This window comes from Pleuronectes platessa, chromosome 2 (genome assembly GCF_947347685.1).
Source record: "Pleuronectes platessa chromosome 2, fPlePla1.1, whole genome shotgun sequence".
In the NCBI taxonomy this organism is placed as follows: domain Eukaryota; kingdom Metazoa; phylum Chordata; class Actinopteri; order Pleuronectiformes; family Pleuronectidae; genus Pleuronectes; species Pleuronectes platessa.
This window is the reverse complement of record NC_070627.1, coordinates 20,423,215-20,436,975: the sequence shown is the minus strand read 5'-3', so window position 1 is coordinate 20,436,975 and position 13,761 is coordinate 20,423,215. Positions and strand designations below refer to the sequence as shown.

General features: G+C 41.5%; 2 protein-coding genes across 2 annotated transcripts; one reads left to right on the top strand and one right to left on the bottom strand.

Moving 5' to 3' along the window:
- The first annotated feature begins 137 nt into the window (after positions 1-137).
- Positions 138-2,065, top strand: nudt2 (nudix (nucleoside diphosphate linked moiety X)-type motif 2). Its single transcript, XM_053432300.1, has 3 exons — positions 138-193; positions 905-1,032; positions 1,123-2,065. Exons 2-3 carry the CDS (start codon positions 909-911, stop codon positions 1,443-1,445), a joined length of 447 nt encoding a protein of 148 aa, XP_053288275.1. The 5' UTR covers positions 138-193; positions 905-908; the 3' UTR covers positions 1,446-2,065.
- A 1,610-nt stretch (positions 2,066-3,675) lies between these two features.
- ube2r2 (ubiquitin-conjugating enzyme E2R 2) lies at positions 3,676-13,665 on the bottom strand. Its single transcript, XM_053432292.1, has 6 exons — positions 13,080-13,665; positions 12,521-12,710; positions 9,728-9,814; positions 9,340-9,437; positions 8,541-8,675; positions 3,676-8,457 (listed from the first exon to the last, which is right to left on the bottom strand). Exons 2-6 carry the CDS (start codon positions 12,695-12,697, stop codon positions 8,172-8,174), a joined length of 783 nt encoding a protein of 260 aa, XP_053288267.1. The 5' UTR covers positions 12,698-12,710; positions 13,080-13,665; the 3' UTR covers positions 3,676-8,171.
- Positions 13,666-13,761: the final 96 nt, after the last annotated feature.

Sequence of the window (13,761 nt, the reverse complement as noted above, 5' to 3'; positions counted from 1 at the left end):
AATCATTATTAATAATAAGTTATTTAATTCACTATGCGACCCGAGAATATTTAGTAGAAGGTCTTGCAACTATTACTGAAATTATACAAAGCGGAACTGTCTTCAACGGAGGGCGGACCCATTTCTCACTGCACCACTGTGCACGGCGCTCCCCAGTCCGTGTGAAACAATCAGAGAGCGACAGTGAACCCAGGTAAGTTGCAGAGTTTTTGCAGGTTAAGTTTGTAAATAATGATCTGTCACACAAGTGTTTGTGTAAGAAGAGAGGCTGGTCTTAAAACATCTGCATTAACAACAGAGACCACAACATACGAAGGAAGACCCAGTCTGTTAAAGCACAGAAGTAAAGCTAGCTAACATGCTCGAGTCATACAGAGAATTAACAGCATAGAATTTCTTTCTGGTTATGAATATGATACGAATAATGGGAGTCTGATAGTGTTTGGACCCTTAATAGTTACATTTATATTCAATTGAGGTTTGCTTTCTGAGCTCAGACTCACTGCTGGACATTGCTTCGTTAATACACCAGTTAAAGCTAAAGTTAGACCAGTGGGCTGTTTGAACCGGAAGTCCCTAACACAGCAGGTTTAACTTGTTTGATTCAAAAGTCAGATAATAAGATTTGATCAAGATGTATCCTCTACTTTAAAAAATATTTTTTAAGAATAAGAAATGCCCTCTTGTGCCCTCATCATGGCAGAAAGATATTAAGTAATAAAATAATATTATTAATAATGTTAATAAAACATGAACGTACTGCTTTAATTCAATAACGTAGAAGCTTATGTGGTTGAAAAATCTGTTGACTAAAGTTTCAATAGATTCTTTCACTTTAGTGTCTATTTATTTTCTAGAAATCTGGAACACAACATGATGCAAAATGTGTAATTGTATTAAACAGAGAGATGGCGCTGCGAGCCTGTGGCTTCATAGTGTTCCGCCTGGCCGACTCTCTTCCCCCACCAGACAACATCGAGTACCTCCTCCTGCAGACGTCCTACGGCAAGCACCACTGGACCCCACCTAAAGGTGTTTACAAAGTCAGAAACTATATTCTGTTCACATTGAATTTATATATCAATAACTAAATATGATTGTGCCCAACATGTTAACCATCAGGTCATGTGGACCCAGGGGAGGATGACCTCACCACAGCCCTGAGAGAGACCAAAGAGGAGGCGGGGCTTGGGGCAGATCACCTGCGGGTGGTTGACGGCTTTTTGCAGGAGCTGCGCTACGAAGTGCAAGGCAGACCCAAGGAGGTGCTGTACTGGCTGGCCGAGCTGAGAGACCCACGGACAGCAGTGACTTTGTCGGACGAGCACCAGGACTACCGCTGGGCCCGGCTGGAGGAGGCCTGCATTCTGGCCCAGTACAAAGACCTGCAGGACACACTGAGAGCAGCACAGACACACTTACAAGCTCGGGAAGACAAACAGTGATGTGACAGGGTTTAGGCTGAACAGAGAGGATGATTACAGAGATGGCATTCAAGATGATGTTTCAACTGGCATGTTGAAACATCATCTCTTTTGGCATCCAGTCTGAAAGCGCTGCTTTTAATTCATGCAACCGAATAATGTCTCTTTCTGAACTGTATTTTGTCTTTGTTAATCCATTTAATACATTGTCTGTGCTGTGCAGTCTTAAGTGAAAACACAGTTCGAAATGAAGCAACGATTGAAAATCAGATGACTGATTTGATGCAAGTCACTGCACAAAAACATGATTATCTATGTCGTTGAATTAATGTGTAACAGTATCAAAGCATACATGATGCTGATCTGAATGTTATTAAACTGAAACTGTCAGTTGGACTCTTTATCCCTCTAAAGGTCAGTAAAATAGCACATAAAGATGAAGATATGTGGTAATTATTCTTTTATCTGTCTGTAGTTAAAATCAACAAGTAAAAATTTCTAGTCGTTTATTTAAAAATTCCAAGAAAAGAGATGCAAAGGATCTCACTCACAGAACAGATGCCAGTATCCAATACTCGGGTAGTAGTGTTATAGCTCAAGTAATAAAGTAAGTGGATGAAATAAAAGTAGATGCTATCACAGGTTGGACACAAATAATTTTTTTTTTCTTCTCACAACGCTGTACAACACCACAGGCTGTAGCAACTCACCTCTGATGACCTTTGACTTCAGTAACAGCTCTCATGCTTTTCTTTCCAGTTCTCAACTACATAGCAAAAATTACATATTGCCGTCTCTGTTGCAAATGAGTTCCTGCTCAAAAATGAACAGCCAGTGGGGGAGAGAATTTTATTACGTAACAAATGATGGTCATAAATAGTTTTTTTACAGTGATTCTACTTTAATTAATTGAGGATCATAAACAATTGGCAGCACTATTTTATGATTAATAACAAAGCTATGTATCATTTTAGCACTTTGTAATGAAATGAAAACAAGCAGTAATACCTTATAACTATGTGCAGTTTTCCTCAACTACTGTGGAGAAATGACCAAAGGAAAGGAATTGGGTCATTTAAAATATGGCGTCCAATGGTTTGATGTGTAGACTCGGTATAACGAGAATGAAAATGTTTTAATTCAGTGAGCTCAACATACTGGACAATACTCCAGCCGTGCTGTGTGATCAAACTATACCATATCAACACACACACACATCAATTATATCCAACTGCTTGTTCTCTTAAAACCTAAAGCTGAAATTGAATGGTACATACAACCTTTACCCGATAGTGTTCACTATAATGCCTCATTGTTCTATATATAGGTGCCTGTTCCGCTCTGGACTTCACTCTGCAGCACTACAGATGGCCTCTAGTGAAGGGATGAAATAAGGTTAATTAAATGTGCTCTTTTAATCGCACAGCAGAACGGAAGCCCTCATTTCAATTAACTAATGGCCATTATGAGAACATGGGGAAACCCAGTAAGTGGAGGTCAGTGAACTTTCCCACAGTGGCCATTAGATTTAACGGAGATACACAGAGTATAGAAATAACTATATAAATACTATAGCAGTCCAAGTTGGAATATTGCTTTGAAAATCACCACGCCATCGTTGACCCAGTAATTATTATGACACTTAGAAGATACTTAAATTCCTGCCCTCAAAGATAGGAGACAACTAATAGTTCTGAATTAAAACAACTATCTGTCTTCATGGTGGTTTTTTTGTCATCTTTCTATGAGTTATTGAATACTTTTAATACATTAGATGCATTCATTGTCATTTGTTTTAAATTGGGTGTCACAATGGACCATAATGGACCATAAAATTGGCCATAAGAGTTTTAAAGGTCATTTGAGTACAGAGTAGGGGAGTGAAGCGCATGGGAGATTCTGAATGTAGTGCACAAATCAAAAAAATGTCATTATTTTAAAAAATCCAGCAAAAATGTCATGCAGTTTCATAGTTGAGTAGTAAGTAGTTCCTATTAAAAGCTGTTCACACTGAGATCTATGGATTATCCACAACAACAAGGCCATCATTCCTTGAAACACGGTGTTGTAGGATTATAAATGGGATCTTTCTAATATTATGTTGGTCAAATTAACTCAATGAGACATACATGACTAGATATCTAAAGTTATCCAGCAGTTACGGTGAACCAAGCTTTAAGCTTATACATTTGCAATAGCACACTAAGTACAATTACAATCAATGGCAGAATAAGGTGAAACCATTCCAGCATTTTTTAATGACATACTGATTTATTTTTTAATCATTTTCCAACTTACCACAATAACTGAAACCCCTCCACTTGCATATCAGTCCTAAATCTACCCCAAATACCAGGTCGCTGCGTTGCCTGTTCTGCATGACATGTAGGCTTAGCAACTGATACCAAAGCAATTTTGCTAAACAAACCCAACAATGTTTTTTTTTTGTTTTTTTTACAATAGAAACTTTATGAGTGACGTTTGCATCCTCGAAAACACAAAAATTGGAGGAAAAATAATGAAATAAAATCAAAGATGAAACCAACAAGGACAGCATTAACATCGATAGGTGTGTAGAGTACACGCTAGTGGTAGCATTGTGAACAGTTCAGTCCATTACATGTGTGACTGTGCGAAGGCCTCAGGGGGACCGCACAGTGTTCCTTCCACCCCAAACTTAAAAAAACACACATCTGTGCACACACACACACACACGGATTAGATGAACTAAATGATGTCATTCAGTCTCTTTTGCACGTAACAGTGTGTATGGAATAATATCTCAATATCTTAGACTGTGATCCATTTTTAGTGTGTGTCATTACTTGGGTTGAGTTTGGGAATCCCCGTCTCTCCCTCTCTTTGCTACACCTGCACTCATAAAACTCAAGGCAAACATTTAAGTGGATGATTCTAATACCGCAGAGCTCTAGACTGATCATTGAATTACTAATGTGAGGGCTGTTATACGCCTGGACTTTACTCAAACAAAAACAATGATGCAGATTCAGATTTTTAACTTGCAATCCGAGGCAAAAACTTGGCTTTAAAGCAGAAAATCCACATTTTGGGGGACACCCTTTGATTACTTGAGAGTTAGATGAAAAGATTGAAAGCACTCTCATGTATGTCAGTGAGATATGATGCTGCTGCAAGCCTGCAGGTTAGCTTAGCTTAGCACGAGGCCCGGAAAACAGAGGAAAAACCCCTGGCATGGTTCTCTGAAAACGCAGATAAATGATCTGGCACCGAATCTTTTTACTAGATATAAATATATGATGTTTTTTGAATTACCAGCAATATATTAATTAGTGAGCTTAAAAAGTGCTGGTACATTTTGTTACCTTTGGACAGAGGCAGTACTGTTCCATTCTTTGTGACAAGCTAGGCTAATCTGCTGCTGGCTGTAGTTTTGGGTTTTAAGAATAAATTGGAATAGTCAAATATTTTGAAGAAATATGCATGATCACTTTTTTCGGCAGGGAGTTAGATGAGAAGACTGATCGCGCTCTCCTCCTGGCTTCCTGTTCCATATAAAGCCACAGGGAGCAGCCTGCTCCTGTCTATGATTCCCAAAATGAGCCTCCCAGCACCTACAGCTTGATCATTAACACCTTTTTTATCTAAACCAAACTTGTTTTATGCCATTTTATGTGTTGGACGATTTGCTAAAAGCAGTGGTCAGGCTATGAGCAGAGACCCCGACAAGTATATGGCAAACAAACAAACAGTAATCTTTGCTCCTAAATTGTTGACGATATATTAAATCACTAATCTGAACTGGTGCTGCTGTGAATGTTGTTACTGCTGGATTTGTTCAGTCATTGTGATTAGCTAAGCTAATTGCTAGCTTCAGATTTGACAGACATGAGATGGTATTGATCTCTCTAACTCGCCACCAGAAAGCAAATAAGCATATTCACCCAAATAACGAAATATCCCTTTTGAAGGCACACATGAGATTGGTTCTTTCTGTTACCGACTATAGTTCCACTTCTCTATATGGTGATGAATGGGCAAACATGGGTACCACAATAATAAAAGTTCAGAATCTCTGGCGTCGCTCCACTTCCTGTTGTGCCTTGATATCAAATCCAAGTAAGATCCGGTTCAGGAGACTTCCTCTCAAAGTCCTGCAAAGAATCTAGTCTCTGTGTGCCGCTAAAGCTCAGCGGGCGGCCGGACCGGGAGAAAGTGTTCCTCTCCTTTGGCTTCACATTAAAATCCAAAAGGAATCTCTTTAAGAGTTTATTTAAACAGCGTTAAATCCACTACATGCATCCATGGCTCCATAGTCTTTAACATGAGCCATCGCAGGGGTTTTCTTTGAACTTTGCATAAAATCCAGCCGTGTGAATCAAAGGTGTGTCCCAGTGCTCCGTCCGTCCTGTTGAACAGGGCAAATGATTCTCACCCACAACTGTTACCCAGCTCAACCCTGTAGTTTACTCCATGCCATACAGGTCATATTAGTCTGTTCAGTGTCTTCACAAGTTTAATACTCAGAGGGTGTTTTTTTTAAATCAGTCAAATCTCTCAGTGAATTCAGACCCAGTGAAGCAGCACAGGGAAAACACACTGAATGTTTTCTCGACTGGACAAAGCCCAAAGGGTCATTTGGGAAAACTCACTCGTGTGACAGACCGATTCCACAGAGACAGGAACATTAAAACCCTGACATCACAGTCAATGGATGAATAGTTAATGTAGATACAAACACACACACACACACACAAACAAATAACAGGCAATCAGTGTCATATTCATTCAAATGCGTGTGTAGCGAAGCTGCATGTTGATTTTGTCCCTGTTGATCTTTGCAAGTGATTCAGCACAGTAAAAACGTCCAGTTTTCACTAGTTAAAGCATGATTTGGAGTCACAGCGCAAAATGTAACATTTTCACATCTATTGCAACATAATGTGACCACTGGCTTGAGGACAAAGTCCCTACAGGTGTATGTAGATCTTAAATTTTGACTCTAGCCTACCAAGAAGAAAACTACTGCAAACAACCCTAATCAGGACCAACAGCAGTACTCAGTCATGTGTAAACATGCTGGCGGTGGGTTTAGAGACTTTAGTTCACTCTCTGCTCTCTAATAACACCCAGAAAATAAGAAAAACAGTGCCGGTGAGTCGCAGTTTGTGTCTTCGGTTTCTCTATGACTATTTTCTTTCTCTCGGTGAAAATCTATTGAGGCCCTGAGGTTTAAGAGGCAGAGAGAGGTCTAGGAGATGGTGTGAGCAAAGGTCTTCACCTTGTTCACCCCCACAACAAATGATGCTGCTTGGAGCAATGAAGGAACAGATGTGATGGACACATGTAAAGGTAGGTACAGGAGGGGGTGGCACAGCATAGCCTGTGTGTTATCAGTTGAAGTTGATTGCATCAAAGTTGAATAGAAAGGTGTTAAGGGGGACAGAGATATTCAGACATGGGACAGTGACGAGACAAGACGTCCAGTTCATCCTCTGGTGGATGACCATCAAAGAGTCCATTAACCAGACCGTCTGAGCAGTCCCAGAGAAAACAAGGGAGAAGTTAAGAGGGACAAAACGTCAACTGCGATGTACATAAAAAGACAGTCTTACAACACAAAACCATACAGACTGACGTGTCAGCAGACAAAGAGCCGTCCAGATACAGTGGGGTACAAGAGACCACCACACAGACACAGTTTGTTTTCATCATTTATCAAAATCCAAAATGAACTAAATTTGAATAGATTTCAAATAAATAATACGTCATATGGAACTCGAAAATGGGATTTTTTTTGGGGGGGGGGGACATTTCTAAAATGAATTACAGGTATGTGTAATGGAAAGATATCTCAAATTATTGCTGAATTCAATTTCAAATATCAACACATGTATGTTCCTACACAATGTGGCATTTTTGTGGTGGTTACTCGTTCTAATGCCTGACCATGATAAACTGTTTGTCTTTGTTTTCATCCAAACGGGGACCACACAGACCTAACCCAGTGTCTTCAGAAGGAGCTGCGTCAGCATACAAGATGCAAATCGGTGAAACAAAACTAAAGTTAAAAGATCAATAGGCTGCAGCGAAAAACTATAATGGTTTAGACTCGGCCAGACTGGTTGCAACCCAACCACTTACAATAATGTGAGGAGCTGGTTGCATGAGAAAGCAAAGCAGGAAATTAAAACCTTGAGTTGAACATGGTGATGAAATTAAGAATGTGTGTGGATGTTTTTCCTTGTCTGAACTCACATGATTAATCACTCCCTGACCATAAACTAATACTGCTCCCCTCTGCAGACGCATGCCATCATTTCTAAACTGTGAGGAAGAAGATGGATCCTCTGCCTCCACATTAAATTTTTTTTTAAATGTAACGCAACATCAGAAACGCTCTCTCTCAAACAAGGCTGGATTAATTTCAATTCTCAGACTCTGCCAGACATTTCATCCTGGACCGATGCAGTGCAAGCTGTAATTAAGGCAAACGGTGGAAATCTGACTATCAGTGAAAACAGTACCTGACAGAACTATTGTTTGACCAATCCTCTGTACTAGTTTAATAAATGATGAAAATATTTTGGCAGTAGACTTTTGACCCCACTGTGTGTGCAAACACACACACACACACACACACACACACACACACACACACACACACACACACACACACACACACACACACACACACACACACACACACACGCAACTTAACAGGGGAGTGGTGTGGGAGTTGGCAGGGGGGAGTTCTGATCCTGATCATCACGAGTCTTCATTGCCAGAGTCGTCCTGGTTGTCGTAGCGTCTGGTGGACATCCCGCCATCCTCCATGCCGCTGATCCCACCGGCTTCGCCTACAGATTCCATCTCGCTCTCGTCATCCTCGTCATCCTCCTCCTCCATGTCGTCGTCATAGAGATCGTCGTAGAGAAGGTCTGAACTGCTGTCCTGGGAGGGAACCCTGGTCTGGATGCAGTACTCCGCCAGTGTGGTCGGCACTTTGACACCATCTCGCTCAGCCTCTGCCGTTGTTGACAACACCTGCTTCCTGTAAGCCAAGAGCAATCAAATTTAAGTCTGTGTATAATTTCCTTTTCCAATTTTGTGTAAGTGTAAGAAACAGTTTATTACCTGATAATCTCTGCATACTCCTTGTCCTTGCCTTTGCTGTCTCTCCATTTACGGAACATGACAGAGGCATCAACATTGGCTGGGGAGAAGGTGTTGGGCTCATTGAGCAGCGAGATCACACTCAGCAGGATGGTCCTGAGCATCAAAAACACCACAAAGTCACAGATGGACAGACGATCAGGGCACGCCAACATCACATCCTGTGGTTCTATGAGAGAAACCCTCTCCACAGTCTTTTTGAAACGGTAGTAAGCTGTAAGACTGCCCAGACAGAGGCGTGACCTCACCTCTTTTCTACAAGCAGCCCAGTTACACACAGCAGCCAATCAGCTCAGCTTTTCAAACACAGACTCAGCACTTTATCTCTGCACCTAGAGAACATGTTTATTTGCTGACTCGCTGAATTAAAAATCATTTCGGAAACCTTCCCTGCGTTAGTGTCTTGCTCTTTAGAGGTAACAAAGGAATGTTTAAAGTGAACTGTTGATTTACAGTGTTCTTGATTTTTTTAATTATTGAGTTAGGCTGTTCGGCATGGACATCAGATGCCTTGATTTTCTTTAGATGTGTTCTTAAGGTAGTATGGCAATAAGTCCACCTCAGATTTTCTATCCTATGTTCTATATTTGATAATTACAGATTTTTGATATCACCAAGCACGTGCTTTTAAATTAAGCCTACTGTACCCTACACCAGTGCTCCAAACGTCTATGAACGTCTAATTTGTTGGATCTATGAACTGACAAACCTGACAGCCTTCCCGGATAACGGTTGTGTAGTGTTGTGTGGCAGACATTACCTGACGTTCTGGGTGGGGTTCCACCTTTCAGAGGGCAACTCCCCGCTCTGAGGGTCGTCAACAGGAGGGTGCAGGATGGAGATGCACACATCTCCGTTCTGGATAGGGGACAAATATACGGTGTAACATCTGTCATAAAGAAATTACCTTTAAATGATGAATATCTCTTTGCCGTTACCTCCATCAAGGAAGTTACATTGTTACCTGTGTCTGTTTGCTGGTCTGTTCGAAATGATGTTAATGTATCATTTTTGATGTGAAAGATCTGACATATTTCTCATTGTGTAGGTAGGTGTATGTCCTGCTGAGTGTCAGTCCAGTGAATGAAATGGCTTCATATGACCAAAATTGTAGGAAAACATAAAATGACAAAAAGATAATGTTTCACCTCATAAATGTTGGGGTGCCACATCTTGGTGAGAAAGCGGAAGGTTGGCGGGGAGTATGGATAGTCAACTGGAAACTTGATGTGAGACTGGAGGAGCAAACAGAGGTTGGTGGTTAGAACATGTGTTTAACAGAGAAGCAAAGCTCGACCTTCAATATGGAAAGTTTTAAATTTCCATATTGAAGGTCGAGACCCTACAGATATGGGACATAATGCTTTGGATGTTTATTTGTGGTATGAGGTTTGGAGATAGTTTGATTGGTTGAGATTGATTGATTGAGTTGATGGTTCAGAGGTATCACTGGTGTAGCACAGTGACATGTAGAATGTGGAAAAATACATATTTTAGAAATACAAATGAACACACATGTGCGCAATATATATACATTCCAGACAATATAGATCAAATATATTTAAATTGACTGAACAGTAGTATTGTAATAGAAATAAGTCGTCTCTTTGCTGACTTCAAGCCAGACAGGCCAATTAATAACAAGAATTCAACCACAAAACATCTTCCTGTACCTTTTCCTTTGAAATAGTCCACATCAGAAAAAAAACCAGGATATAATTAATCACAACTTTTTTAAATCAATAATTTCTTACAAAGCTAAACAGAGCTGAACGTTATAGGAAGTAAAAAAAGATGCTTCTGGTTTTTTTTCTTGCCAAATTATTGCGCAACCATCGAAGTGAAAGGCTTGTAGGCTTGGGTGTGTACGTGTGTGTGTGTGTGTGTTTGTGTGTAACACCACCCCAGCTCCCACTAAAGTGCTGCCACTCAGATACGACTATCACTACTCCACAATTAGTCACTACTAGACTGCAACTGCAGCCCTGGGACTTTAAAAACACGCTGTCATGGCAAACTGGCACAAGCTTCTCTTTCCAATATCTGTCAGTTACCATACTTGTACTGTATATAGACAGTGACACGTGCCAAAAGATCAGTCCCTGTCCCAAACACATGACGATGCACATTTAAATCCACTGTGCTGCAGAAGCCATGCAGGTCATTCAGAGACAGAGCGACATAGTTAACATAAATAGTCAATATTTCCGGCTAATTTTTCATTAAATGCAGCCAAATTTGGACAGTTAAGGCTTTTCTGCCTGTAGTAACCCAGACTCAACAGCTCTTCAGTAAAAATATAAATGGGATGTAATGGTGACTGGTTTCCCTGTATGATCTGGTCAAAATTCCTGAGGGTTGGTTGTATTTTTTCATTGTGTACTTACCGTGGTGATTAGGTTAGTACTGTAACAGCATGACCTGCTAGTGCTCTGCTATAGCTAGCAACTGCTAGGAGCCAGTGAAGAAAAAGCATACTTTGACCAAACGCTGATATTTGTTGCTGAATCTCAGACATTTGAACTTGAAGGCTGCACTTGACGAAAAAATTCTGAACCTAATGTTCCATTGTTCTTAATAATGAGGGCATCCCAGTGAGGTATTTGCCTCAAAGTAAGAAGGTCATGGAGCTTTGTCATGGCAAGTATGAGCAGGCTAGAGCCTCCAATTTAAAACACATTGTAGTCAGCTTGGATAAAAACTTTTATTTTCCCATTAATGCACTTGTTTGACTAAAATTATTTTGCTGTATATCATTTTGGAAACCTCTCGAGGTAGGATTGACCCCGGGGTCTAACAATATGAAGTTGACTATAGTGTAAAAACCCTCTGAAACTAACGTGTGATGCCAGGCAAAAAACAAAAAGATACATCTGAATTGACATGAGGATTGAGAATTCAAGGATGCCACTGTAAAGGCTAAACATAGATGAATCAACAGCGACCACCTACATGAGTCGACAGAGACACCTGCTCCATAGTATTTTGGCGTTCCTGGAGGGCTTCAGCTACATCTGCATTGACCTGACTCGAATGCTGGGCTCTCGCTGTACCGCATATTCTCAATTCGGTGAATAAGTAACATTACAAAAAGAAAAGAAAGATGATTCTCATCATGCCCTTCTCTCTTACTCAATCTCTGTGCTGAGGTGCCATTTATATCAGTCTTGCAGCTAAAAATAGCCACCTGAGGCCCAACCATTATACAGTGAGGGGGGAGGAGCTGGACAAGGAGAGTGGAGGGACAAAAGAAAAAAGAAATAAATGGCTGCAGCGAAAGACTCTAAGACTACACATAATGAAAGTAATGCAATCCAATAATCTACCATAATTGAGGTGTTTTTTTTACACTGTAAAAGAGGTGAGCATTTAACTGTAAGGTCATAGTTAGTGCCAATTTTCCATTGGACTGGCATTATAGTCAGAGGTGTTTTTAATAATCTTAGTGTAAATGGGACCTCTAACAGAATGTAGTCCAGTACTACACCACCTTTAACTGAGACCTCTGTAATAAGCATATGAAGGAAATTAAACATTAACGACAATATGACCAAAATCTGAACGTTATAAACATTATAAGCCTCTGAATGTACCGTGTATCCCACAGAGACAAAAACAACTTGCCCAGTTACACGCCTGCAATATGCCTTTGTCATTTCCTCTGTCAAGGACATTGTGATTTCATTGCTGTTTGTCTGTTTTTTAGCAGGATTATTCATTAATTACAGAACCGATTTGACTGAATCTAGGTGGAAGGGTGGGCTATGGACCAAAGAGGGACCAATTAACTTTTGGAGCAAATTCGATTAAAGGGGCAGTTCAAGGATTTTTTTTAACATTGTGAGATATGGTGATGGCGCTCTCCGACTGCCCTCCTCATCGAGTATCTTATATGTTGCTGTTGTTGCCCTGCATTGACTTAACAGAAAACTTTATCCCACCTTAAAATAGCCCCCCTCGTACAGGGTGTTTGGGGGCCCGAAGATGGCCACCTCCCAGTTGTAAAGGTCAGACTCCTCCACCAGAGTGATGCGGAAGCCCTCCACCGGCTGATCCTGCAGGGACTTCAGCTCCATCATCAGGGCCTTCTGGGAACTCGGGGTTGACTGGTGGGCCATGGTGATCCCACTTCTGACACCGATGACCACAGATCAGCGAGGAAGAGGAGGGGGGTAAAGAGAGTAAAGAAGAAGAAAAAAGTGTTTAGGGACATTATTAGGATTCTACTTTAAATTAATGGATTTTTTTTTTTTTTTTTCATTACAAGAGTGGACTGGGCAGCAACCCCTGTAATGTGTTAGCTTTGTTTGCATTGACATGACTCTGGGACAAATGAGAAACAGCCTGCACAGATAACAATCCTGCAGACGAGCTGAACCACACACACTGAACCCAAACTCAGCCGGGATATGTGGCCTGCCAGGCTAGCTCGGGTCAGTGGTTCAGCTCGCCATCAGGCCCTCTATGGCAGAAAACAGCAAAGTTATGAGAAGTGTTTACCTCCGTCTCCTTGCACTTGGATATGGATTCGTTTGGTTACAGCTGCACACTGGAAGCTAGCCTCACCGGCTGTCCATGCTAGCCTGTCTTGACAAAGAGACAGTGCCAGAGGCAGAGAGGTTTTCTGCTAAAGCCTGTGGCTGCGGCTCCTCGTGTTGAGCCTCGAATATTCTTTGTGTTGACAGTTGACATGGAGCCTGGCATCAGTGTAAAGTCAGCGTCTCCTGTGGATCATGGTGGGGGCTCCTGCAGAGGGGAGCCGCTCGCCCTGACTCGGCTCAGTGCCGCTGGCTCGGTTCGGGCAGCCGCTCAGCTGATCGCCGCTTGTTTATGTTTGTTTATCTGCTCGGTGGCAGTCTCAACTTCTCCACACGTCAGCTAAACCCCTGCCGAGCAACTTGGTTGAAACGGAGCAGCTCTCCCGCTCCTCAGCGGCTCCCCCCGCACACTGGCAGCGCCAGAGGCCGATGGTTTACGGTGAAAAGAGCAGAAAGTGAGAGGTTTACACTCGCGAATTCAGGTGGATTTAATCGATTTCTATTTTCCTCCCATCGATGCTTCCGGCTATCATTGCGCGTGTCTGCAGAACGTAAAGCGCGCACGGCTCTCGACGTGACGTGCGCGCACCCGACGATGAACAAAATAAATAAATAAGTTTGGAAACCTAAAAAAACGGATTTGT